At 36.8% G+C, this 12908-nt stretch overlaps 1 protein-coding gene across 2 annotated transcripts in view; it reads right to left on the reverse strand.

The window, feature by feature from the left end:
• The window catches only part of PLS1 (plastin 1), a 38445-nt gene that overhangs the window by 14157 nt on the left and 11380 nt on the right, over nucleotides 1-12908 (reverse strand). The window contains exons 1-6 of one of the 2 annotated variants that reach the window (XM_042878318.1): nucleotides 7619-7649; nucleotides 6703-6811; nucleotides 3486-3649; nucleotides 2076-2205; nucleotides 1481-1613; nucleotides 551-632 (exon numbers count right to left, since the gene is read on the reverse strand). In XM_042878318.1, the coding sequence (XP_042734252.1) occupies nucleotides 551-632; nucleotides 1481-1613; nucleotides 2076-2205; nucleotides 3486-3649; nucleotides 6703-6772 (579 nt within the window). In that variant the 5' untranslated portion in view covers nucleotides 6773-6811; nucleotides 7619-7649. Of the gene's footprint in view, nucleotides 1-550; nucleotides 633-1480; nucleotides 1614-2075; nucleotides 2206-3485; nucleotides 3650-6702; nucleotides 6812-7618; nucleotides 7650-12908 lie in introns of those variants that run through there. The other variant, XM_042878317.1, reaches the window with a different exon arrangement.

A 12908-nucleotide genomic window follows, 5' to 3' on the forward strand; every position in this document is an offset into this window, starting at 1 on the left:
AGATTTTTCATGGACTGATATGTCTCATCAAAAGATAATTGAAAACATTATTCATACTGCTTAACGTGCACCCACTGAAAAATTATGGATCACCTTCCACTGCTTCGATCACAAATCAAAGCCTTACTTATAGTGCAAAAGAATCACATATACAAATTAGAAAATACTGTTCAAAACACCAGGGACTTCATATTGTGGAGAAATGTGTTAATATGGAATTTTGTCCTATGAAGGAGATTGTTGTCATCAGTCATCTTTTTGGCCCTTACACAGCCTGATGTTTATTCAAGCATCTCAAATTGTAATTGAGCAAACTGTATTTAAAAAAAAAAAATCACAGCAATTCAACATGTTGATGCTAAAAGTAAAGTCAATGATTGAAACAGATGAAAAATTCTAAGGAGAAAAAGACAGCTGCCATATTACTTTTTTTCCTTCCCAGTGCACTGATACACTATGTATGCTTATTCTGTCTCTGTAGATCACTTTTGCTGACACATCTTCCTCAATTAAGTAGAGATTAGAAGACTCAAGCAGTAGATTTACTTACAGAAATAGTGAAAGGAGTTAGTTTCTTCTTATTAATAGCCCTTTCATCAATTGTATCTGGTTGTGAAAAGTTAATCATTTTGCTAAGAAAGAAAAGTCAGTTTATTCATTTTTTTCACTTCACAGATATTTCACTATTGCTTATGAAATATTTACAGCTAGTTTCAAATGTTAATGTCTGACAAGATTAAAAGTAAAAAGACAACCATGACCTCTAAACCTTTTCTCCTTAAATAATTGTACATTTATATAGAAAACTCTTACATAATACTACTTAAAGAAATGTGAGCGATTTTATACTAACAGACCACACCCCTGTTATCAAATAAAGATAGCGAGAGATTGTAACTGTAAACTACTCAGAGTTAAATGGTCTCAAGAGAAAATATTTGTACTAAGTAATTCTTCGGGACTGCATTCCTACAATATTCTGTATCCATGATGATCTACAGCTTTGTTACCATCGTGCTAAGAACTATTACTAAATACAAAATCACAGCAGAGTAGAGCTGAAAGATGCACTCTTTGCAACAGATTTAACTCAGATTTCTATTCCTTCCATCCTATGATTTAGTACATCTAGTAACTTTATATTTCAAGTTGTAAAGACTTCTAATTATATCATCTAATGAATAAGCAAACTGCGTAATTATCTCCCTTATAAATAACCTGTACATTTCTGGCATTTATGATTATTGATCAGAAGAGAAAAAAAACTTCTGTAATATATATACATTGAGTCACATGAAAATGTAGAAAAAACAAAATTTCTACAGGCGAACAGACTTTTCCCCATCCTACACACTGGTTAAAATATTTATTAGCCAAGTCCTGATGTTAAAGCCTGCCAGGGGTTTTCAATCCATATCACTGTGCTCAGCACTTAACCTTCAAGAATAGTTTCTTCTCTTTCATGAAGCCTCACACTCACCAAAGAAGAATGCCATCTGCAAGGGATTTAAAAAGGCTAGCATCTGATGGGTTCATGGGGAGAATGTGCTTACAGTCTGGGTCATCTTGTAGAGCTTTATTTATCCAATTAACAAAAGCAACTTTTTCTTCCTCTGAAAAGAAAAATATCAGTGAAACAAGTTATTTTCATTTCCATGAACAAGTACCACTTAACACCAGATTTAGACTAAAGAGGTTCATCTGCAGTAAAGCTCCTTAGCTTCATAGGAGCCAGACATGGAAAGGAAAATGGCTGTAACACACTTATCTTTGCCTTACTGCACCCTCTGAACAACTGGTGATTTTCTCAAGGAAAGCAAGAAAATTCACAGCAGGTCCTTTTCAGCAGAGCTTCCCTCCAGCAGGTCAGCCCCTAACCTGTACTGATGCACACAGCTCTTCCTCCCCAGGTGCAAGACCCTACACTTGCTCTTGTTGAACCTCATCACATTCCTCAGACATGAAATTCTAGTGTACAGTTCATCTTATCATAATCTAGACTAGGTCAGATGAACTGCACTCTAGATGAGTCAATTTCTCTCCACTAAAACTGAAAAGGAGTCTAAATTTGTTACCTGAATAAGAATGCTGTGTCCCCTCAGTAGATATTGCTGATGTTCCTCCAAGTGCTGTAATACCCACCTTCTTGTTTATTGACTTTCTGTAAGACTTGCTAACATCTTTACTTTTCAATTCCTGAATTAACTGGAATAAGAAAGACAGAGCGCATTTTGTGATTGATAATTCATGATTTAATACTTAAGTAACTGTTCGAAATTAAGTCCTCAAGAATCAGTAAAGGACCTGCCTACCTTTGTTATTTACAGTAACTCCTGAAAACACATTTTCAACTAGAGCATATTTCTTCTACTTGCTTCACTATAAGCTTTGCAGCAAAAAAGTTACTACACCACAAGTAAGTACACGTGCCCTTAAGCAAGTGGACTGATTTTTTCCAAGGGCCTACAACATAAACCACATTAGATATAGTGATTCATCCTGAATTTGTGCTGTAGAGATCTCAGAACTGACAGTGAAGTTTAGGTAAGAGATATAATTCTGTTATATATAACTATGTTACAGATACAGTTCAAAACTTGGATCAAATAGTTGTACCTCACCTATGAACCAGTGCAAATCAGAATCTTGTAAGGAAACAGTCACTAGTTAAATAAGCAACCTCCTGCAATTAGCAGCAATACTATAAATACAAAACAAAAGCTAACCATCACCAAACACACACAAACCAACAGCTTCAAAAGTTTTTGGTTCTCTTAAAGTACTGTGACCTACATTAGAAAAAAAAAAAACCTAAGCACTTCAAATGTGCTCACTGTAATTTTGGTCAAAAAAACCTTGTCTTGATCACCATAAGAAGTAGCCACTGAGATATTGAATACAGTAGCATAAACATTAGTGTATCACAAAATAGATCTCAAAGGCTGGTATCTAATGAACAACTCTATCACCAGGGCAACAGTTGACCAAGAGTTTCTTAAATCTGTAGTCCAGCTCTTAGCTTTTAAGGAAATTGAAACTGATATTAAGAAAATATATTTTTAGATGGTACAGAGACTCCCATCATATGAGACAGGCAAAGTAACATCTGACATAGCACTATGATTACAGGATGCACGGTAGAAAGAACCAGCAGTTGGGTATTTAAAGGAGCTGATGGTAGAGCAGCATAACATTACCTTTGTATTTCAACCTAAACATTATATTTGTTATGATATTAATAGCAGTTCTCTTAAAGGGCACTTTCTGCAAAGTTGGAGAGAGCTACTGAAAGAGACTTTCCTGTACCCAGCTCACACATCCCTTAATACACTGTAGATGCATATCACATGTAGATTTTTAAGCACACCATGCACATTAAAGAACATCACATTATATTCCTTTAAAAGTTGCTTAATAATTAGTTCATATTCATTTTCTAAAGACCAAAAAACTGAACTAAAGAAAGTCCAAAAGGAACGTCTTACAGAGACAAATTCTTCAAAGTTTATTTTCCCATCTTTGTTGCTATCTGTTACTGCAAAAATCTTTTCTATGATCTCCCGGACTTTGTAACCAGGCAAAGGTAGGCTTGCTTCTTTAAACAGGTCTTGAAGCTCATAGTCACTCACATATCCACTGTTGTCAATATCTGCAAAGTGAAAACACAAGCTGGTTTTATTAAAATCTAGTAGAATAACTGTTGAAAAGAAATAAAACGCAAGAAATACAGCTGTAGGAAAATAATATTTCTTCCTGTGACCTCATCACATACACACATAAGCATGAAGGAATACTTGTGGATTACACACAACCAGATGGGAGATGTGACATCTTGCTCTGTATTTTCTCAGGAACTATCTTACAATCCAAAAGCACAGAGATGACAAAATAGCAAATCAGTAGATAGCAACATTTAAGCTTTTTTTTTTTTTTTTTTTTTAAGACTAACAAAATTCTCAAGAAAATCTTAAAGTGAAAGAAAGATCAATTATAATGTTCTGTCAGTATTATTTTATCTGCAATTAGCAAATTCAGATCTGATGCAAATGTTTGTTAAAACACTCACAAAAACTCTACATGAGTCTAAACTTTGTTTCTTATCCTAATACCTGATAGAGATTTTGTCTTGAAAACTTTTGATGCGATAAGGCTTAATTGTGAAGAATAAATCCAGGATGATCTGTATTTATTTATTAAAGGTGACCTTGCTTAATCTATTGACTGGCTCTGTTGGTAGCAATCTGTGCTGCTTCCTTTGCTTACAGTGGGCTCCCGAAATCACAGCAATAACATCCACGTACAGACAGAATCAGAATGCTTTTTTCAGCAAGACGTGGTGCAGCTCCACAGTTGTACAAGAAAGGGAATGGCCACATCACATAAAAACACAAATTCAGTGCAACTCGTAATATTTCTGCTCTTCGGTTGTGAGTAATACAAATTCTCTGATCTTAGGCCAATCTGAGTACAGAAAGCTGTTGAATGCTTAATACAATAAAGCACCATTTAAAAGACCTAAAATACTCTTGTCTAATGTATTGCATAAATAAACACATTTTAAGTTTTTTTTTTTTTTTTAAACACACTTATCTGTAAACACGTACTTATAAAAGCAGAGTTTAAGTACACCTATTAAAATAATTGCACCTGTATTTCAAGGTCTACTCAATGGAAAGTACCTTTATGCACAGCAATTGTCCATTGACTACAACGTTCAGTAAAGCATAAGAAATCATAACCAGCTTAACTCGTGCTGGACATAATGTCCATTGTTTTCATGCTTAACAATTTTCAGTCTCATCAACACATCAAAGTTCTCAAAAATGTGAATTAACAGCATATCCACAAGTGATCTAAGTAACTAAAGAGAGTGTCATGAGTAACAGGAGTCAGAAACAGACTGAAGGTAAACTGGCCACTTTTCTAATAAATCTGGGCTTCCACCTTTGTTTTTTGGATTCACTAGTAAATATGCCTTTCATTTTTTTTCTAAGATCAGAACTCAGCAAGTAATACCAGAGTGAATGAATATATAGCCCATTAAAGAGGGGCAAGTAGAGAACTATGCTTTGATCTCATAGCCATAGTTAGCCATAGCTAACTCTTATTCACTAATTTCCATGCAATCCAAACTAACTAGCTTCTGCATTGCTTCATAAGAAAGCAGTGCTAACAAAAGGTTAAAAAAAGGTAATAATGACATTTTTTATTCTGGATACAACCCACAGTTCACAAACCACTGAACAGTGAAGCTTTGTTTGCAGGTACTAATCCATCCACTGTCTGGCTTACCCATCAGGCACATAACAACACATACAATAACAGGTGTGGTCTAAAGAGCAGAAGACACGCTCCCATCTCACTTGGATTACTGGCCATGTTAGTTCTCTGAGTTCATCTTTTACTGAGATAATTTGCACAGTGACAAGCAGAGACATAAATACATCCATTTTCTTTTAGCTTACCAATGCTGCTACAAGCAATTCATTCACAAAGATACTGAAATGAAAAGCTACATTATATTTATTATGTTTTACAGAAAGCATATATTAGGGTAAGGAAAGAAATGATTTTTGGCAAGTAGAGTGCAGATGGTGTGAAACAAGCTGTCCAGCACCCACAATGAGCAGCCACCTACCCAAACAGGTGTCCCTATACTGACAGATGTACACAAAGGTATTTCTTCGGTCTGTCCTTCCAGCTCCTGGAGGCTATAGCTATCCTGAGCTACACACTGCATCAGGATGATTATGTTTATGACAAATTCACAAATTATCTTCAAAGGACATCATCTTACTCCTTTAGCATTTCTAGACATTTTTGCCCTCAAAAACAGTGTCAACAGTGTCTGTTCACAGTTTTATTATTTGTCATGAGTAAAAGTCACTGTTTCTTGTTTTAAACTTCCTCATGCTTTAGTGGATACCTCCTGACACCTGCATTTACAGAAACAGAATAATACCCATTTTATGTTTTCCACATTACTCACAAAGTTACACATTTCTAATACAGAGCTTGCTAGTAGTCTCTTTCCTGAACTGGAGGGATCTAATACCAAAGACTTTTTGGCTTAAGCTGTTTCACAGTTTTTAATCAAGTGATTCCCATGCCTTAGCCCTACAATAAACTTTTCACTTGTTTAAAGTAGGATTATTTTCTCTCCAAGTACATTTTGGAGGTACTGACACCGATTTTGGCTGTTGCTAAGACAACTATTGTTTTATTTATTTATTTTAGTTAACTTAAAACGTCAAATTACATCCAAACTAGAAGAGAAATTACTATTTGAAAGAATGCAAGGCAAGCAGAAACTGAGTCAGTTATCCACATCAATAATAAGGATGAAAATATTTAGGAGTTTTACCAAAGCAAAATTTTCTTCAGATTTAACAAGTTCCAATAACTGAATTTTGAGACCTACAAATACTGCAAATACAATAGCAGAAACATTGCAACTGTTCAGCATGAAAAGTGCAGTTAATTTATGTGATTTAATTGCTGAAATTCAAAGATGTGAACAAACATACAGTTTCAATGAAAAGAAGTTTTAAAATAAGCGTTTCTATTTTCTTAGTCATTGTTGGGAAAAAAAAAAACCAAACAGTGCTATCAAAAACTGATCCATAAAGATTTCTTCTGCAAAAGAATACATGGCTCTGCTGTGTTACTGGCAACCTTATGATTGTCTTAGTCAAAACATACCTATCTTATTGAACGCTTCTCTTAGTTCTTCAAGTTCTTCACGAGAGATAGTAGTTACGTTGTTCTCCATCTTCTAACAGCAACAAGTGTTGTCCACAGTTGCTTCTACCTAACAATAATCAATAGAAAATACTACATATCAGTTCCACATACATACAAACACAAGGGACTCAAATTTTCAGTATGAGGCACCTCCTAAATGGCAGCTCCAAGTCTGACGCACATTTAACACCCAGGAATTCTCTCTGTAATAGCAACTGAGGATTTACAGTAGGAACACCAACTTTCATACTTTGGATGACTTCATTCAAATAGAATAAGTATTAACCAACAATTAATTCCCAATACTTGAGCATTCTTTCAACATGAAAACCATCACCTCACATTTAAAAAAAAAAAAAGGTTTTAGATAAATTAATTTTTAAGTACAATGCAGTATCATTGCTCATTAGTGGTTAGCATTAAGATCTAGTTCTGCAAAGTATGAAGCATTTGCACGGTAATCCTCAGTGGGACACATTCAAGTTGATGCCAGGCAGCAGTAAGCACTGGTGCATGCTTCCACAGCTGCTACAGAAGTTTCCATCTCCCGACAAGCCCGTGACTTCGTAATACCCTCAAAGGGAATAAAGGACCTTAACTTAGCTCAGTGACAGCACACTCAGTATGAAGCTACTCTCTCCACCCAACTCCATAAAAAAATGCAAATCCAAACTGAAAACACTTGCCCAAGGGCCGACAATAACACCCTATGACAAATACTTGTTTCTTCTTATCTATATTATCTACAACAGAGTGATTCAGCCTTTCGTTAGCCAGTACAAGTCTGAACAGAAGTTGCACCCAATTATCTTAATGTGCAAGGTTACAACTGCATTAGTCTTTTTCCACTATGTGTGCATACAATTAAACTTACTGTGTCACTCAGCATGGCAGAGCAGTGCATGGTTCTGGGCTGGTGCACAGCGTGCTACAGATGGTGCTGTAATTCCAACTTCATGGGAGCTTTGTCTTTGCCTTTATTTTATAAACAATCATTGACAACAACATTAATGTCCTTGTCAAAGCTGCCCCGTTGCGCACTTCCTCTTCTTTGGCCAGAACAGTGGAATCAGAATTTGTTCAGAGTAAAGGAGATGGCTATCATCAGTCTGATCTTTTGTTTGAAAATAATTCCTTCTCCATTCCAGCTCTGTCAGTTCTCTTTCAATCCTTTACCACCTGACAGTTCTGCTGGAGCGAACGCAGAGCAGCAGCACATAGGAGAGGCAGTGGTGGGGCACACGCAGCTGAGGTGCATTGGTGGACCTGGATTCCGATGGGCTTCCTGGAGCTCTACTGAACACGGTGAACAAATGCTTACAGTGCTGCTGAGGTGCATTACACATACTCTACTGGGAAATCAATTTAAATACAAAATAAATTTCTCTGGTCTGACAAATAAGTGTAATACTGCTTCACTTCAACAGCCACTGAACTGTTCCCTGGTTTCCAAATTACGATCTTAGGAGTTCACATTTTAAAGTTTATGCTCATTTTCCTAAAAAAGAAAATGGCTTGGAAGTTGAGATTCTCAAGTAAAAGCTTCAACTGAAGGCCTTGAAGGAAAACAAGTTTCAAGAGGTTGAAGAAAGCTTTTAACATAGCAGCTCCGTTACCAGACCACTCAAGCAAATAACTTAAGAAAACATTTGTCACAACAGTGAGTGACTGTCTCAAAGTACAAAAGTAGAACATTCATTTGGGCCCTACCTGCAGCACAAGCATTTCTTTATCTCCACTTACACTGCTGTATAAGAGAACAAGACAGTCAAGTACCACCCAACTGATTTCACCGCAGCTAAAGTTTCTGCTATATTTTTGTCTTCTTAAAGTAAACCCACACTGGCTTAGTTTTCCTTTATGATGCTAAATAAAAAAGTTCTTAAACACATGCTATTTTAACTAAATCCTGCCTGCTTCACCTATGTGAAGCTTCACCTTAATATTTTGTCACTGCTGAGTCTGCTCTTGTGAGTCACACAGGATATGGCCTTGAGTGTGGGTGGCAAGTTAAGTCTTCTTCCTTCGTGTCACTCCGTCTTATTTAAGTACTTGATTTAAAATCCCACTCATCCATTTTGCTCAGCTTACTGGCAGCACACACCAGCTGTACTAAAGCAACAAACAAATGAACACTCTGTACACGTGTTTTTGGAAGTGCAAATATCTTAAACAGAAATCTGATGTGGCATTTAAGAATGATCTAAATTACTAACGAAACAAAGGGCTGAAGCTGCAGGGACACAGAAGGCAGTACTTTAAAATGCAAAAACAAGATGTCAAAGCCTAAGTGAAATATTTAGCCACCCAGATGCAAAAAACAACACTTCTGTCATACTGATCACATTTTAAAGTGCTTATTTTTACTGCAAGTTAAAATTTATCAAACAGTTTTTCAAAAAATGCAATACAGATTATTTCTCTCTTCACCCATCATGATTACTAACTTAGATTTCCCATCACACGCCATTTCAGAAAACAGCCATCTTGGATTTCCAAAGACACTGGTTGTTTCAGTAACACCATAAAAACACCAATGCTACAAAGAAGCAGATAAATAAAGCTAATATCTCAGCTTCAAAGAGACAGTCTTAAATACCCTATTACATAATTACCATGCAAATTAGCTGGTCAGTTAAATGGCAGAAGTGCTGCAATTACTGTTCTGGCATCCAGAAGAGACTCAGCTTGATCAAGCAAAGGCAATGCTCAGAATTTTTAGACATATCAGACGATTTCAGTATTGAACCAGGAAGCCACTGAACCCATGCTAACGAATCCCTTGCCCGCAGGTATCACCACCCAGGCGATTCTGACAAGACAACATCAAGTCTACAGAAGTACACATCTACTGGCACTATGGCCACCTGCTAATAAAATATATCCATTTACAGATAACATTTATCTGTACCCTGACATCCTTCATATTACATTAAAACTCTCTGTAGCCTTTGCTTATATTAAATCATCTCTTGCCATTTCAGGACACAGCAGGCACAAGCCCTGTTTTCTTGGGGGTTTCCAAGGGGGATCCTTGATGCTCTTCTAAGCCATAGCCAACATGCCTAGCATGAACTGCCAACATCCCTCTGTCCCTAGCCTACCTTCTACTCCTCCTGGAAGGCTTTCTGAAGACAATACAATGGAGTCTAGAAACATTCCACATCCAATACTAACACTAACTACTGCTGGTATCATCACGGTATTCCTTCGTGAGGAAGCATTCGCAGCTGTGCAAAAGCCAGGGATAATGTGAGCAGCCCAATCTGCAATTCTCTTCTTTTTCTTACCTATTGCCAAAGCTATCAGAAAAAAAAAAAAAAGAAAGTGACCAGATGGTATGAAATCAGGCTCAATGGTTTCCTTCATCCGTGCAGGCAACTAGCAATTTCTTCTCTACCTCTTCATTTCAGATTCTATTTGCCCCATTCTCATGCTGCAGCTGCTTCCACAGCCACAACAGACATTAGAAAAACTGACTCAAGAGCTTATTTTCTTTTGTTACTGTTCTTCTTATCTGGTATTGAAAACATATTTCCTCTGTCCCTGGTGCAAATACTATTCTCTTTCTGCATCATCCTCAGGTTTGTAGTTTCTAATAGCAGCCAAGCTATTGTAGTTACCAAATACAGGCTGTGCAAAAGAATTACTGCTTTTATAACAATACATGCCAATAACTAATTATCATCGCAATTACAAGGTACTCAAATTCTTCTTTTCTCATCAGGCTTTGACTCAAGATGATATACAGTTTAATGCAAAGTTTAGTATATCTAGGATTCCTAAATCCAACTTTTAAGCTCTTGTCTGATTAAAGTAGTTTTGTCCTGCTTCAGTGAAAAACAAAGGTATAAGACAATAAAAAGGAACTTTATAATGAAAATAAGCAACAGATATTCTTATTCAGTAGGCAGAGAAAACCACATATTGTCAGGGAGGAAAAGAATCTAAAATGTACTGGAATCAAGGAAAAGACTTGTGTAAATAGCAAGCATTAGAATTAACTGCCATTGATAGACAGAATTTCAGCTTTATATGAACATATGAATACATTTGCATACATCTCAATTGTCTTTTCAATAATTTAAAACTCCTGTCCAACCTTTTTTCACATCTTACACTGAAAGATCTTTTTACTTACACAAAGCTTATTCTTGACCTTCAAATATAAAGCTGATTGCGGGCCAACTAAATTAATCATTTAACGGTGTGAAAGGGCAATTTATTTTAGGCGTTTCAGTAGAAGCCCATGAAACATTTTAATGTGGTCTTTTAATCTTGATGAGAAAACGAACAGTCAATCGGTAATATTCAGTGACTTCATTATTTTTATTTGCTAGAGTTTAAATCTGTGTAGGATACAGAAAGATAATTTGTCTTGTATCAGAAGAAAGAGTTGCAGGAGAAAGGCGTGAATTATGCACAGTGCTGTCTACAGTGAAAGAAGACTTAATTGTCCTCTTAGGGTAGAATGAGGGAATTTAATACACCTGCAGAACAGTGGGCTATCAGCACCGGGCCTTAGAATATATATATCCATTCCTGTGCAGCAGAGAATGCTTGTATAATTTCAAAACAGGAGACAACAGAAAGAAAAGTGATTGGTTCTGTACACATACACAGATGTGCATACATGTTAAAAAAAACTGCTAAAGCACTAATTTTTCAAAGAAAGAGGCATTATATCATTTATTGGTACAGTCATTAACAGAGTAACATGAACTAGGAAGTGCTTTTTTGAACTTTTATTTTATTACCTAAAAATAAACTATACAAGCAAAATAGTTCTTTAAAAAACAAAGTCAGAGAGAACATTCATTACATCAAATGGTCTGAGGATGCGTCTTTTCTGCCTGAGTTTGTAAAAGTCACTAGATTGGACACTTATGGTCATCAAAAGCATTTAGTAATTACTGTAAATATATGTGAATTCAATTAATATAGAAATAAATAAAAAATAATTTCACTTAGCAGAATAATTTTTTGAGACTTAAATCAGGATGAAGAACAGTTTATTACAAAGCAGATATTTTTAGTTTGCAGCCAAAACTCCGGCTTCCTTTGGCTGCTGAGTGCACAGAGCAGCCATGCACATTCATCCATGCTATCACTTTCACCCTGTTTCCTTCACATACATCATTCAACACGATCTCAGCCTGCCTGGGCTTTGTATCGCTGCAGTCAGCCATGATAAAAAACATCAGTGGAAAACTTACCTGTGCCAGAAGGACCACCTCTGAAAAAGCTGTTCTGAAACAATGCTATTGCACACTGAGCTCACAGAAACGTTTTTCCTGAAATGTTCTGGAAACCTTTGGGTGCTTGCAGTTTAGCTACACGAACAGTTTGAGCTGAATTTGCCCAAACAGATTGTCTCAGGCCATGAGTGATCTGTTCTGCTTTGGATGTTTTCCTACAAGTCTGACAGGTTTCACCTGCACTCAGCAAAAAACTGGAAGCATTTTATCCCCTCTGTGTTCTGGAACAGGGGCTTGAGATGTGCCTACTTCATACCCACAGGCCAAGCAACATCTGCTCATCCAACACTAGCCCAGATGCAGTCTGATACATAAAACTCCTTAAAATTCCTGCTTCAGCATGCTGCGTCAAGGTTTCCTTGAGGCTGTACTCCTTCATTTCACCTGCAGTAAGCATGCTGCAGTGCAGAACAGAGGATGGCAAGCAGAAATGCCCTCTGCCACTGCTCTGCACACCTGCCTCTCTAGCTTCAAAGGCTCCACGCTGAGCAGGGAGGCAATCCCCAGCCTGTGCAGTCTCACAACAGCCCACAGATCAACACTTCGCTTTTCCTCACATCAACTGCTTAATTACAGCAAACTGTGCTTTTAATGAGCACATCACCCTCAACAGAAATCTAAACTCTGTGAAACTGGGATACTGAAATAATACAGATCAACACCTCTGGCCCCACAGAGTTGTGTGCACATTAACAAGGATTTTCTGATGCTAACATTAATTGGTAACAGTATTTCTTCATGTTTATAAAATGCAATCATTGAGAACATGCTAGTTTCTGTAAGAGTACAAGTAGCACAGAACAGGAAGGAAGCTGAATCTGTGTATTTGCAATGGAGTGCATCCTGAGCTCCCTACCATCTCCAGGTCATGAAAAAAGATAGTTGTGTACAACTTTGCTTCTAAGC

The sequence above is a fragment of the Lagopus leucura genome, unplaced genomic scaffold, assembly GCF_019238085.1.
Source record: "Lagopus leucura isolate 7727_CA_CO unplaced genomic scaffold, USGS_WTPT01 Super-Scaffold_100021, whole genome shotgun sequence".
In the NCBI taxonomy this organism is placed as follows: domain Eukaryota; kingdom Metazoa; phylum Chordata; class Aves; order Galliformes; family Phasianidae; genus Lagopus; species Lagopus leucura.